Source organism: Gymnoscopelus braueri (genome assembly GCF_963280865.1).
Source record: "Gymnoscopelus braueri genome assembly, chromosome: 22".
In the NCBI taxonomy this organism is placed as follows: Eukaryota; Metazoa; Chordata; class Actinopteri; order Myctophiformes; family Myctophidae; genus Gymnoscopelus; species Gymnoscopelus braueri.
The window spans coordinates 13418915-13434823 of record NC_137624.1 but is presented as its reverse complement, the minus strand read 5'-3'; the positions used below and the strand labels follow the sequence as shown (position 1 = coordinate 13434823).

The 15909-nt window shown below is 41.5% G+C and overlaps 1 protein-coding gene across 1 annotated transcript in view; it reads left to right on the top strand.

The window, feature by feature from the left end:
• Nucleotides 1–1130: 1130 nt before the first annotated feature.
• Nucleotides 1131–15909, top strand: part of LOC308078855 (uncharacterized protein) — a gene marked incomplete at its 5' end in the record, with an annotated part of 216942 nt that continues 202163 nt past the window's right edge. Inside the window, one exon of the mRNA XM_080420199.1 lies at nt 1131–1248. Within this exon, the coding sequence (XP_080276325.1) occupies nt 1131–1248 (118 nt within the window). The remainder of the gene's footprint in view (nt 1249–15909) is intronic.

Below are 15909 nucleotides of genomic sequence, written 5' to 3'. Positions count from 1 at the left end.
TGCTTTAAAGTGCAAGAAGGACACTCTAATGGTGGGTTGTGTGCTGGTTGGAAAACAAGCAAGATACCAGGGAAGGTCATACTATTACAGTAATTAGAATTACTAATTACTACAGTAGATAGGATTAAGGATTGTTTAGCTTGAAGATAAATTCAAGCGACACTGTTGTAGGCATCTACGGATTGGGAATGTAGGCTTTACCCGTACCTGAAGAATGCACACGTTGAGAGACCATGCGGGCGTTTCATGCCTTGAGGGGTGATTTGCCCCTTCTGCGCGTTTCATTGGTGTAGTGCACTGTTTCCCAAACAGTGGGTCGGGACCCATGTGTGGGCCGCGGACCAATTTTTATGGGTCACGAGTAAATACCCCTTTATTTTTTGTTTCCTACACTTTATTTAACATTTTGCTCTAAAGATTTTCAAAACATTTCCATAAGTTAAATTCGAACGTTTTTTAAAAAAATAATTCCATAGCAAATAATTGATATTAGAGGGGGGAAAAAAACTTTTAAGAAGTAGTGAAAATAGCAGATCTACATGTTTGCATTTTTATTTTATTTTGGTCATCAGTTTACTATGCAAACATGTCGCGTCGCGACGTACGTGTCGTGACTCGTGAGCTTGCAGATCGGCTATTTTCACTAGTTTGGGTCACAGCAGTGAGACATCAGATTTCTCTTTTGGGTCTCGAGCTAAAACGTTATGAAAAGGGCGTGTAGTAATCTTTCTGTCCGGCTCCACATGCTGGGTGGATGAGAGGAGCTGTTCCACTGGCTGCAGACTGCTGAGGTCCTCACTGCTCTGATTGGATACAGACAGGACTATAGGATGACAAGTTAAAGGAGCGATCAGTCAGTCAGTAAACAATCATCTGTAGCTGCAGCAGGCTACCGTTCCACGGGTCGGATACCATAGGCTTACTTTTAATTGTTTACAAACTTTAGAGCATTTTTTTTTTTAGAGATTGAGGGACTCTCCAAAACACATGTTTTGGATGTTGTCGGTGTAACGTTATATACCAGGACAGGACCTTCTAAAGCCAATGCTTGATCGTTGCCTATTAAAGCTGTTGATGGTTCATTCATTGGTCATTTAATTGATTAGAGGTTAACTGCAGCAGTGAAGACGATGCTACGCTGGACGATCAGCTGGACAGTGTTCCTCCTGGGGCTGATGAGGATGAGGATGAGCTCTGCCTCAGTGGATGAAGCATGGATGGAGTCGGGGTCCGGTGTGTTGCCCTCAGGTAAGAATGATGACAAGAGTAGGCTATACATGCGATCTGTGAAGGCTCTTTACACTTTTGTATTCAGTTGTAAGCTGTAGCCTACTGCAATGCAAAAAAAGAATGCTACAAACCTAAGCCAGTGGTTTTCAAACTTTTTCATGCAAAGACCCCCAAAGCAGCTATTTGAGCATGGACCCCTGATGGGGGGTGATCATATTGTCTGATGATCAGACAATATTTTTTTATCCAGCTAGGGAACCCCATTCAAGATTTGTGTTGTTAAAATGTTTCAAAAAGATGCAATCCCCCCCGCCCCCCACATTTTCTCAATTAGTTTTTGCTGAAAATAGCAGATCTACAACCTCACAATGCGTCTCTGGCTTGTAGATTAAATAGCCGATGTATATAGGTTTAAAGTGGTTAAACTGATTAAAACTGAAACAAACTGATTAAACTGAAACAGACCCCATTTTGAGAACCACTGTTGAAAGCAATTCATAGAAAGTGGCAATCAGTGACACATTATTCAGATTATGCGGTGAAATTATTTTTGACTGTAGCCTACTGTATTTAGTACAGTCTGGTGCATATACGCTACATCACGTCATGAACATTTCCAGATCCACAGAAATATGAGCGCAATCATCACTGTATCAACGCTGTATCAGCCAACATTGTCAGGTGGATTGTTTTCCTGGCTACTGATCACTTTTGATGGTGTAAAACTACTATTATTGGCTGACACCGATGCCTTCGTGAAAGTAAATTATGCTATGAAATATACCAGACCTGTTACTGTATGTGAGAGAGATTTTCTGTGTCAGCTGGTCTTACCCAACATCAACAACTCCAGACACAACTAAACCTTAGTGACAGGCACTACCCATGTAGGACTAGTAGCCTACTGCATTAGTTCTCAAAGTGGGGTCCTTGGGGGGGGTCCACAGCAAAATGTGTTAATATAGCATCACAATAATGTTAACCACTAAACGTTTAATACTTTGGTTATTTAAAAAAAAATGAAAATTTGTGCGAATCTTTGAATATATATGTTTTAAAGCCAACATTTGTAACGCAAATCTTTGCCTCGGGGGCAAAATATTTTGAGATGGGTGGTCCGTGGCCAAATGCATATCATTTTGGTGGGTCCTTGACATGAAAAGGTTTGAGAACCACTGGTCTACTGTATTGAAAGAGACAAAAAGGTAGATCACTAATATCTGCCATAGCAGGTACTGGGTCATACCATGTGAACCCTCATATCTAACAGTGGGTGTCTCACTCATGGGTCACTGTCCGTCCCTCTTAAATAAATGAGCTCTACTCATTCTGACAAAGGGCTACTTTAGATATCGTGTGTTTAATCAAAACACCTGTGTCATATTTTTACAAGGTTCCTATAGTATGTTGAAGTTGTTTTTATATGGCATTATGTTCATGTGTAGCTAAAACTGCAATCCGGAACTTTCTTTTAATGAATAAAACGTGACTTAATCAATCTGTGTGGTAGAGTATGGTAATTCAATATAACTTTATACCTACGGTGGTTGGAGGTGGCCTGTTTCAAGAACAAAACACATAAAACAAAAGACAAACAATAGACATCACATATGTTGCCAAACATCATCTTATATAATAATAAAATAAAATAGAATAGAAGGAAGGCACAGGTGCTGTTCAATGTTAATAAGCGATAGTACATGAAAACTGTATATTTTTTGTTCAAAAGGTTTTAGCTCGTTCAATTCTTACAACAACCAGTTTCATTTATATCATCTCACACATAGTACCTTTCCTCCATACTATTTCATTAAGAAATGTACTGTAGACCCTGGTGTCGGGTAGGACTTGTTGACAAGTTGCCCTGCCCTAAGCTCATAAGCCCAATATCTCCCCGGGGCGCGGTGTAGTGGTATGGGCTAGATGTTTGGTGTTCCATACGGGAGACCCCTATTTGAATCCTGAGTTGCAATTACCTCTCTCTCCGTCTGGGGATGACATAAAACCTACGGATTTGAGCTTTAATGTGATGTTAATGAGTTATGATATATACTTTATGGTCGGACTAAACTACTGAAGCTTTGCATCACTAAACAGCACCTGCAGACAATGCTGTGTCACTGTGTAGGCTGTGTATTGGATTCTTATCAGTGGTGAATCATGCCATACATCGTTCATCCCTCAGCAAAGTCATGGTAGTTCATTTAACTCAGAGGCTGTAAGAAATGTAAATGTAGGTCAATTTATTACACTATTAGATTCCAATTATCACTCAGGATTATTATGTTATCATTGCAATCATAATTGTTTTGTCAATTATTTGGGAGCCCACTTGCAATACCCCCACGGCCCACCAGGTTGGGAGTCTCTGTTCTACTGGTATATTATACTGAATAGCCTCAGTCAGTTTTTGTCAACTTGTTCTCATGGGATCAAAGGCTCTGTAGTCAATGTGAGCCTCGACTTTATCCCTCCTCTCACTGCAGCAACATGTGCTCATGCTTAAAGTAGAATCAACCCACTTAATGTCCCCCCTCTTCCTTCTTTCTTTCTTTCTTTCCCTTTCTTTTTCCCCCTTTTCTTTTCTTTACTTCTCTTCAATGTTCTTATGGGGGTGCGGTAAGCACTTGCCACAATGACGCAATAGGATTCCAGTGCTTCTATTAGTGGCCAGCATTTATTTATTGGGCATTTAAGAGACTATTTTTTACTCGGCATAGAGTCCATTCAGAGAGCAACTGAACAGATTGAAAGGAGTTATGCATAGCATTACATAACGCCACCTATTTAGTATCTTTTGAAGAAGACGGCTCACTCACCAATCTAAAACCCAGTCACCTAGTGTGACCCTTCCCTTTTTGTGCCACCCTCAGGCCAAAATGTCAACGTAATATATTACATATTATGTAATGTATAACAGGCAGACTGCAGGAGGAATCTAATACTGATTGATGTTGGTGACCCCATGCCCCCCCCCCCCTCTAGCAAAAATAGGCAATGCAAATAGCAGAGACTATAAACAATGTAATTTTTACTCTTGAACAAGGTTGATTTTTCAGAGCTTGCGCACTGCGAATAAAAGCATCAACCTGCAGTGGTCGTAAAGTAACTAAGTACGTTTACTCCAGTACTGTACTTAAAGTACAATTCTGAGGTACCTTTACTTCACTGGAGTATTTCCAATTGTCTATACTTTTACTTCTACTCCACTACATCTCAGAGGCAAATATTGCACTTTTACTCCAGTACAATTATTTGAAAACTTTAAGACATACATTAACCACTTGCGGTCCTATTTTATACCGGCTATTTGAAAATAGCCGATCTACAAGTTCACAACGCGTCGTATCACGAGGCGTTGTGAGCTTGTAGATCTGCTATTCTCAAACATTTTAGTCCTTTTACTTTTGGTACTTTAAGTACATTTTGATACCCATACTTTTGTACTTTTACTCAAGTAAATTTTGAATTCCGGACTTTTACTTGTAACAGAGTACTTCTACTTTGCAGCATTGATACTTTTACTTAAGTAAAACATTTGAGTACTTTTTCCACCATTGTCAACCTGTATGAATGAGGCATTTCATGCGAAATATTTGCCACAATTGCCTGCTCAGCGAGTATCTCACATTTTTATATTGTCTATTCGTCACTGGTGTGTCTGAAAGCCTTTAGGCCAGATCATTTCTTTTTGAACACGACTCAAAATGTAATTGGCCGATTGCCATGAAACTTGCATGTGGCGACCGTGATGAATGGTGTGGTAGATTTGTGACCTCATATCGCCCGTCTGCTACTGTAGGTCCTGTAATCTCATTGGCTGTGGTGGGAAATTTGGCGTCATCATTGGCTCGCTCAAGACTCCCAAAATTAGCACACTGCAAAATCATCGGTGTTATACTTTAACCGTCCCATCCTCAGTGTTAATTTAACTCTGGGAGTTCAAATAACACTCAGGATTTTTGCAGATAAGAGATAGGGGCCATGTAAGAATGGTAACCCCCACCCCCCCCCCCCCCCCCCCATTTAACATGATCGGTTGTGTAAGAATTAAGCATATTTAATAATATAAGCATATTTGATTTTCAGGCCACAAGTTATCTAAAAATGTATCGGCCAATTGCCATGAAACTTGCATGTCCAAAACTTTAGTCACAATTATAACTTGAAAACTACAGTGCTACTACTACTGCTACTTGGGTGTTATAGGAGGAGCAGCATGACCTATGGGGCCGCTCGTAGGGCTTATAGACTCCAGACTTGTTTGCATCTCTTTGCTTCTTTATTAAGCTGTACTTTGGTATGTCATTACAGGTTATAATGAGGCAGGATACATTATTTGCATTAATTTATTTAGTTAACTTGTGAAGTGATGAGTGCAAAACTATTGCAATGAGTGTCTGTCTGTCTGTCTGTCTGTCTGTCTGTCTGTCTGTAGGCTATTATGTCTGTCAGTCTGTTTCCAAATGTGTCCACCAGAGGGTGCCTCAAACACTAAACACAGCTCAAATATGTACATCTTTAGATCACCCAGGGGAATTACAATTGAATATTCAGAACATCATTCTGGACACAGCTGTTTTAGAATAAATAGAATATAATATTGGAATTGTCAAATTCACAGGCTACCTGACTGTTACATTACCCGGGGGAATGTTTGGACTTACTGATTGGCACGAGAATGTCCTACTTTTGCATAGAGCACATGTTGTAACTAATACCAAAATTAATTGACAGCTTAGCTATTAAATCCAAAGTGTCTGATCCGCTTGCGCCAAGCTGATTAATTCAGATCACAACATGATTCATTGTCATGTTGCTCACATGACTCTGGTGTCATTTGGTGTCATTTGGTGTGAACCAAATGGACCCTAACGGGTCCATTTGGTTCCATTTGTACACTCTCAGAGTTAAATTAACATTGATTTTACGACATGCTTTGGGGTCCCAGAGATAGAAATGCCATTAAATGGGGGTCCCGTAGCCTACATTCATGTCAAACTGGGGGTCCTTGAAATTAAAATGGTTGAGAATCACTGCTAGAGCCTTAAAAATCTTCTCTTATGGGGGTCCCTGGCATATCTTTTCAAATGGGGGTCCGTGGGCTAAAGATAAGTGTCAATTTGGGGGTCCTTGACATGAAAAAGTTTGAGAACCACTGCTATAGACTACATCATTTTGCCGCGCTTTCATGGACAATACTTATTCATTGAGAGTAATCCTCGTTTACATGCCTCAAAGCATTTTTATTTATTTTTCTGTTGATTTTCCAACCAAAGACCGACCGCCCAGAGAGAAACGATCAGAATAAGTGTTTACATGCAGATAATATGTTCTTGTTGATCTGAATATCAAAAGGTTTTACACACCACCCCTCTCAATCAGAATGAAAATTCCTTCCGATCACGCCGGACCGGAATGTTCTCTTCCAATTGACATGTTTATATGAGGGATTTTTTCTCTCCCAGATTGTTCTATTATTAACATAAATCAGACATACCAGACAGTCTACATTTCTCAAAAGGAAACGCATGCATTTAAGTCAGTCTGACCAGAAGCGCGGATAAAACATTATTGCCACTGGTCATAAAAATGAATGACAATAGTGGAGGATATGAAAAGCATATTCATGGACAGCAAGTCGAACCCTGGTTACCGTCATCTACAGCACTGTGCAGTGGTGGACAAAGTACTCAAAATGTTTTACTTAAGTAAAAGTATCGATACTGCAATGTAGAAGTACTCTGTTACAAGTAAAAGTCCGGAATTTAAAGATTTACTTGAGTAAAAGTACTAAAGTATTGGTATAAAAATGTACTTAAAGTGTCAAAAGTAAAAGTACTAAAATGTTTGATAGCGGATCTGTTTGATAGCGGATCAACAAGCTCACAACTGTTGTGAGCTTGTAGATCGGCTATTTTCAAATAGCCTCGCTATAAAACAGGGCTAAAGTGGTTAATGTATGTTTTATAATGTAATAATTGGTATTTACAAAGTAACTAGTAACTCAAGTTTTCAAATAATTGTAGTGGAGCAAAAGTACAATATTTGCCTCTGAGATGGAATGGAGTATAAGTAAAACCATCGGAAATTGGGAATACTCAAGTAAACTTAAAACATTATACTTAAGTACCGTACTTAAGTCAATGTACTTAGTTACTTTCCACGCCACAGAGCCATATATGCAGCTTCCATGTACAGTAACCCTATGATGGAGCACCCCAGCAGAGCTGAGTGACATCAGGGACCCCAGTGAGGGGCGGGGATTAGGCTGTTAAAGTGGCAGACACAACCCCGGGGTGTGTTGATTGAATCCAGCCCCGCCGCGTTCCCTGTTCAGTGTTTTCATTGTGTGTTTTGAGAAGAAGAAGAAGTCCCTGGAGCCTCCGTGGAAGGCCAAGCGTGAAAGCTTTCTTTAAACAAGTGCCGATTTTCATTGAATAGGCTGGTGATTATGTAATGTTGAGATAATAATCTCCGCGGCTGCCATATAATCAAGCCTTGTGAGGTGGTTACCCATTAAACACTTTTATTGCCCTCATGCCCTGTAATAGAAAAATAACTGGGCTCACCTGGACCATTGTAAACCCTGTTGTTACACTGAACGACCGCCCACCCCCCAATAAAAGCATCAGTGAGTGGTAGTTGGTTGAAATGACCTAATGTAAGATTATCCCAAACAAACAGACATTAAGTGAGAATAAGCTAGAAAGTTATTTTCATGAGCCCTTTTGTCAAAAGCGACCGTCTGTGATGAATGGTGCGGGTCTACGTGACCTCATATCTGCTGGTCCTCTAATCTCATTGGCTGTGGTGGGAAATTTGGCATCATCACCGGCTCGCTCAAGAATCAGTGTTACCTTTTTAAAGGAGTAGTTCACCCAAACAATTACATGTTTTCTATCAATTACACACCTCATGAAGCATTGAATTCGTGGAGATTTTTTAGTTTTTTGTAGCATTCCTGAGCCAATAATTTGATGACCGGCGGAAAGATGCTAATGTGAGAGACCGCCGGTTATCAAATGATTGGCTTAGGAATGCGACAAAAAACAAAAGAATCTCCATGAATTCAATACTTCATGGGGTGAGTAATTGATAGAAAATAAATATTTTTTTGGGTGAACTACTCCTTTAACTCCCATCCTCAGTGTTAAGTGAGTTCAAATAACACAATTTCTGCAGATAAGAGATGTGGGCCATGTAATAAAATTAACGCCCCCTCCCCCAGATAATTTATAGGCTGTGTAAGAATTACTTAATGCATATTTGAACCTTGTCCAGCTTTAATGAATAGAGTATACACAAAGGTAATATGTTTCACTGAGGCTTTATGAATAGCATCCATTTTCCATTGTTCTTTTTTAAATACTCCCTGTAGAATAGATTTATGTGCCTCACTTGTGGTTGGCTCTGGTTTGACTTGGTTTAGCCAAGGCAAGTCATTGTCTCTCCATGTGCACCGGTCTCATCTCTCATAACTCTTGAAATCCAGCCCAGAATCATCCTGTTTAAGCCACTACATCACCATTTAAGACTCCAAATACAGTTTATTAAATGAGAGGTATCGTTCATTAATTGCAAGCTAGTGTCAGTTTTAGCTGAGACCCTTAACCCCACCCAAGACGTGTATAAGGCACCCCACACCACACAGACAGCCAGGACATTTAGTAATAAAATAAAAGCGGGTGTCTTTATTAGTGTGAACTCACATTTATTTATAAAGCACATTTTAAAACTCATTAAACAAAGTGCTGTACAGACTAGCAGGTAGTTAAATAAAAAAGCCCACTGTAAAAAGTTAAGGAGATACAGAGTTTTTTAGCCAGGAGATAGAATGGAAGCGGATGGGAGCGAGATTTTTTGGCACGGTGATCTATCTGTCCCTTACTTCTTAGAGAGTGTTCATGGGTGATTCTAGGGCTGCGCTAGCCCCCCCCTTGTGGTAAAAAACAAAATAAACAAAAAGGTAAAACAAACGTATATTAACGTTTTTTGGGGCTTTTTGCCACTCCGCGAGTGTATTTGCAAAACTGTAATATTACGGTTTTGGCACTCAATGTGTTAAGAGTTTTTGCAACTATGCCTAACCCTAACCTTAATTTTAACCTTAACCTTAGTAAAACTATGCCTAACCTTAACCCTAACCTTAACCTTAGTAAAACTATGCCTAACCTTAACCCGAACCTCAGTAAAACTATGCCTAACCTTAACCCGAACCTCAGTAAAACTATGCCTGCCAGGAAGCCAAGACACAGCTAGGGCGGGTCCATGGGTGGGTCTTCCTATAACTTTGGTGGAACAAAGAGGGAATCCATAATAGGCTCTATGCACAGCAGCCATATTGGAAAGAAATTGGGCCTCTTCCTTGCTTCCAATCATATCATTGGTCTTACCAATCATATTAACGGTTCTCAAGCTTTTTAATTTCAAGGACCCCCATAAATCTCAGTTACACATCCGTAAGGGGCCATTTGGAACCATGAGGGTCCCTGGACCACACTTTGAGACCCACTGGTGTAGCAGAGTGTTTCCAGTGAGCCAACATGCACAATATCAGCACCCTGACTCTGTTTGACCAGAATGGAACGGAGCCTTAATTAGTATCATTGGTAAGACCTGTGAACATTTGGAATGAGGAAGGGTGAGCCGGGGGGGGGGGAGGGGCAAAAGTTTTTGGTGTTCTACCTGGAACACTGTTATAAACTCACTCTGAGTCAGTCAGCAGCTTGTCACTGCTCAGATTATGAAGTTACGCCCGTTACAAATCATGCCACATCCGGCATTATTACGTGCAGGTGCAATTTTAAAACAGGTGGTACGCAGGGCGTTGAGTGATTTAAAATGAGCTCGAACTCGAAGACTTTGGAAAGAATCACGGCTGCAAAGAGCTTGACAGAAATGTGCTCATAACATCACAACATGGATTTTTCTTATAACAAAGTCTTGACGGAGACAAATAACATAACCCAAGCTGTCTGTAGCCGTGCATGTATGCGTTTCTCATTGTTTAATGCAATTGGATAGGACTTTTCTGTATTGGGGCTTCAACTTAAGAGGTGGATAGCCTCAAGTGTCAACCCCTGCCTCCTTGTCTCAATCACCAACTGAAAAACATGGGGCCACCGCTCTCCTCATTGTAGCCAGAATGCATCCACACAGACAAGACACATTAAAAACAAAGTCCCATTAGAGAAGAAAAAAAAAACGCTTTGTCTCTCACTTGGCGCCAGCAGAGACAATAAATGTTCAGTTGGACATTGTGTTGTCCTGCGACCAACTCGACCACAAACCAGGGACATATGACAGATGAAACGCATGGCTTTTAAAGGGGGAATCAGCCTATCCATATCCTGCTCTGCTAATCACTGGGGTTGACAACAGCTGGAGCAAAAAGGGGGAATCTGCCTTTCCTTCCCCTGCTCTGCCAATCACTAGGGTATTGCGAGACTTCCACATTTAAAACGATACTGCGCAAGCTTCTATCGTCTGAAGCCCCAGTGCGCCTTCTCATTTGACACCAACGTTGATGTCAAATGCGGAAGAAGAGTGTACGAGTGTACTTCCGCGTGCTTCATGCGCTGGGTGAGAAACTTCATTGAAATGAATAGGTGGGGCGGGCGGGGGCGTCCGTTCTCTAGTTCTTATACAGCTCTATAGTGATGTGCGGGTCAGGTTTTTTCATGACCCTCCCCGGAACCCAACCCGCCCCGCGAACCCATATATAAATCTATGGCTCAACCCCCCCCGCGACCCGCAGTGAGAAAAGATCATCATCATCATAATAGCTCAGTTTTATATAGCGCTCTTTTAAGTACCCAAAGTCGCTTTAAATGTCTACAGTAGCACAACATTGTCATGGGCTAAATAAAGAAGCATGTTGTTCAAAATAGGGTTTTTCTTTTTTTTAGCGTGTGAGAGCGGCTGACCCGCTCACCCGCAGCCCGCGTAATTGCGTCTGAAATCCTGACTCGACCACCGCTCATCACTACAGCTCTATGCAGCTGATCCTAACTGCCATTGCATTTCCTGTCACATGGGTTTTTGGAGACCAGGGGTGCATTCAGAAATACGCTCTGAGAATCTGCGACTCTCCGACCGCTCGGAATTTCTGAAAGACCAGAGAGCACCTGGGGTGCGCTCCAGCACTCTCGGAGCGTATTTCCAAACCTACCCTCAGGACTTGAGTCTGATAATTTCAATGGAGAAGAATGAGAGGCTGCGTCCATTTAGACCATTTGAGTCTAATTTTTCATACTAGTGGCGAGGTGTGGGATTGGCTATCTTGTCAAATTAAGGATCTCTGCTACACAGGAACTTAATTAAATTGTTAATGCATAACCTTGAGTTGTTCTGTCCAGTGTCTACAGTATGTATTGGTCACCATCCATCCATCCATCCATCCATGGATGCTTTTATTCAGCCAGGCCATGCTGTAGCTCTGATATCTGACTCCTCGTCATGTCTGGAATACCTGCCCGTAGCCCCTGACCCATGAGATGCGTATCACAAGAGCTCTCTATGCACAACATCTGTTGGGAAGGAAGGGCGACAGTATATGACTGAACTATTACAAAAGAATATCGTTGCGCACACACACACACACACACACACACACACACACACACACACACACACACTCTGTCGCATGCATAGTGAAACTGCACGCTAGAGAGCTCCAAAACACTCCACACCCACCATAGATCTGTGCCTGCAGTATATGACCTTGGCTTTGGAAGTGGAAATCATCATCAGTAACCCCTTCCCCTTAAGATATAACGTGTTAATACAACTCTGACTGGTGGTGACAGGACCGAGGTGACCGAGGTGACCGAGGTGCTTCAGGCCCTTTGGTTGGCAGTGCAAGACCAGAGGCTCTGGGAGAGATCCATTAGTCAGTCTCACCTACTAGCTATTTGACCTTTTTGTCAAACTTAATTACACAAAGAGTGGCGCTAGGGGGGAGGGTTGCCAGATCTGCTTATTATAATTTCCCCGCAAGATTTTATTTGAAAATATCACAACGCGTTGTGAGCTTGTAGATCGGCTATTTTCAAATAGCTGATGTATATGTTAAAGTGCTCATGTGGCCCATAGTCGCTTCTTTTGGGCTGGTTTTCCTAGACCTGGTTGCTTGTTTCTCTCCTAGAATCTGGCAACACTGCTAGGGGGGTTATGGTTTCTAGCACGTCTACGAGCTCACATCGCGTCACTTTGCAACAGGTTTTAAGCTTGTAGACCTGCTTATTTTTGGCAAAGAGATTTGGTGTAGAGGAAAAAAGGGACAGATCACGTATTGAGCTCTGGGGGGACCTTGGTCATCTACGTATAGGTTTGAAGTGGTTGAGCGACTTTGGGCATGCTTCGTGCAGCACTGTAGACTGACTGAAATGTGAGAAGTGTAGCCTTAGCACAGCTGTAGAGCTATACTGTATGTTGCAATGACAAAAGAAAATGTGTCGATGACAGATTGCTGCACAAAATGATGCCATAAATGTATATCTGAGAAAGGGGAGGGATGTGGACAAATTCACACTGAGGATTTAACTGTGTATGTTTCGTGTTTAACTCTGAAGCTCCTTATACACTGGGAGCGTTTATTCCGTGTGATTAATTTGAAATGCTGTTCAGTGTTTTGACACGAGGACACCCAGACAATGTGAAAATAACGAGGTGATAAAGTGATGTAATTATTTTATCAAATGTTTGCCGCAAATAAAAGCATCAACCTGTATGAATTAGGCATCACCAAATGTATAGTTTGGGCTGTAGTATTCACGATTGTTTATTTGTCACACTCCCGGTGTGCAAGCACCGTGAGAGTGTACAAATGTGTGCATTTGTAAACTCTCGGATTTAAAGTAACACTGATTTTCAGAATCATCTGTATTGTCACACCGCAGGTTTAGGGGGAAAACAAGAAAGAAGCAAGTTAACAAAACAAAAATTTATCTACATATTTACACATAGCATATCCATCCATACAGTATGTATGTACATGAGGTTATAGACATAAGGTGCATGAGCAGCAGCTGATATATACTGTTCATGATATAGACATTAAGCTGCATGAAGAATATCCGCGCGTTGTACATGAGATTAAGGTGCAGAGTATGAGTGCGTGTCAGGTTCAACCATACACATAGTCCACAAAAGGTAACTTTCACCGATATAATCCACAGGTATAGGTCCATGAGGTAAAGCTTTTAGATTTAGCAGTGCATGAGAATTGCCATCATTTCCGTCCATCTCGGTGCGTTTCATTAACACTTGCGTGTCACATCATCAAGCCTCTACCTATAACCGGATCAAAAGCTCCGCCGCGGCAGACATGGCGGCGATCCACTCGCACTTTGCCAGCAGGTTGAGCCCATGATGTCATCACCAATATAACGGCAGATCTATAACCTGACATCTGCTTCCAATGAAACGTGATCCTCCTCGCCTGCCTCGGCGTTCGGCTAAAGGACGTGAGCGGCACTCTGGAGCCCATTAGACACCTTATAGCATAGTGCAGGCAGGGGCTGGTTCCCAAACCTTTTCAGCACGAAACCCAAAAGATACATTTGGTGTCTCCCTATGTCAAACATACAGTATGAATTCACCACTTAAAGGGATAGTTCACCCAAAACAATACTTTTTTTCCTTTCGATTAGTCACCCCATGGAGACCAGCGGTTCCGGTAGGAGACACAAAGGAGACTCTTTGTGTCTCCTACCGGAACTGCTGCCGGTCATCAAATTATTGGCTTAGGAATGCGACAAAAAACAAAAAGAATCCATGAATTCAAGTCTCCATGGGGTGGTTAATCAATAGGAAAAAAATCCTTTTAGGGGTGAACTATCCCTTTAAGCCTGTCATGATGCTTAAATGTATCGAATTTTTGTGATTGTATTCTGTTATTTCTGCTATGTTAGATTTGTTTTGGAACATTTCAGATGTTATTTTCCTTTTTTTATGTTTGAAAATATTTTAAAAGAACTGTAAGAATAGGGAAACGTACAGTAAGAAGAAGAGACATTTACTTGCGAAATGCGTCGCGACCCATTGTTTGGGAAACACTGACATAGTGTAACCTTTTGCATGCCGGCTACTGCATTGGTTCTCAAAGTGCAGGGGGGGACCCCAGGGGGTCCTTGGGGGGGGGGGGGGGGGGTACCAGGGGGTCCCCAGCAAAACTAGTCAATATGGCGTCACAATAATTTTAACCACTTTATACTTTGGCTATTCAAAAATAGTAGACATACAAGCTCATAGCACGGCACTCGGTGCCGTGCTATGAGCTTGTATCTGCTATGAGCTTGTAGATCTGCTATTTTTGAAAAATTCTGGCACAAAATATCTTTTTGAGACGGGGGGTCTGCAGCCAAAAAAAAACATCATTTTGAGGGTCCTTGACATGAAAAAGTTTGAGAACCACTGCTGGCAGACCGGGCCAGTGGTCCCACTGGTCCGGTATATAGTATACTGGGTATATGTGGCGCGGGTCACAGCCTGCGGTTAGAGCCTCGTGTGAACATGGACCAGGATGGAGAGTGGTGGTGGCGGCGGTGCGGGTAACCAACCACATGTTGGACTCGAATCTCCTGCCCTGGTGTTAAAGTCCCTTTTATAGGCCTGAGTGGAACCAGATGTCATGATGGTGTGGGTTGATATTGTACAGACTAGGGAAGCTGTTCAGATGGCCGGCGTTAAAGAAGGGAAATAAAAATGAGAAAGATTAAGGCCACAGGCTTACCTTCCCGCTGTTTGTACTCTTACATCTCTCAACATGCACGAGGCCAGTCTACAAAGAAGAACATGGCCGCTTGTAACAGAAAAAAAGACATAACTGTAATGCCTGGCGGGGGTTGGGGGGGAGAGCGCGGCTCTGAACTGTGTGTTGTTTGCAGTTTCATTACAATGGAAGTGTTGACACATTGTAATTGTATCCGTCTAGTTTCTCTGTGCTACATTCTTTGTAGCTTGCAAAACGTCAAAAGTTAAACGCCTGTCTCGTCCCCCCCGCGCGTGACGTTTATACAAACAAGCGGACGGTAACAAACTCATCAAGTGGATTGGTTACTAGCTGGAGCTTTCAACTAGATTTGCTGGAAATATTTATATGGTGGACTGTTGAGTTTTTTTTTCTTTATCTTTCTTTTCATTTCTTTTAAAAACTCTGCTGCTCTGCAGTGGTGGAAAAAGTACTCGAATGTTTTACTTAAGTAAAAGTACAAAAGTATTGGTATCAAAATGTACTTAAAGTACCAAAAGTAAAAGTACTAAATGTTTGAAAATAGCAGATCTACACACTCACAACGAGTCGCGACGCGTTGTGAGCTTGTAGATCGGCTATTTTCAAAAAGCCTAGGTATAAAATAGGGCTAAAGTGGTTAATGTATGTTTTATAATGTAATAATTAATTATCTGCAAAGTAACTAGTAACTAAAGTTTTCAAATAATTGTTGTGGAGTAAAAGTACAATATTTGCCACTGAGATGTAGTGGAGTAGAAGTAAAAGTATAGACAATTGGAAACACTCCAGTAAAGTAAAAGTAACAAAAAATTGTACTTAAAGGGCAAGACCACTTTGGTAGAGGTTTGGGTTGTGTAGTTACCTTGCCATGATGTAACTCCAAAGGTGGGCAAGAAATCAAAAATAATTGCTCCATTGATTAGAAATTGATAATTCAAAAT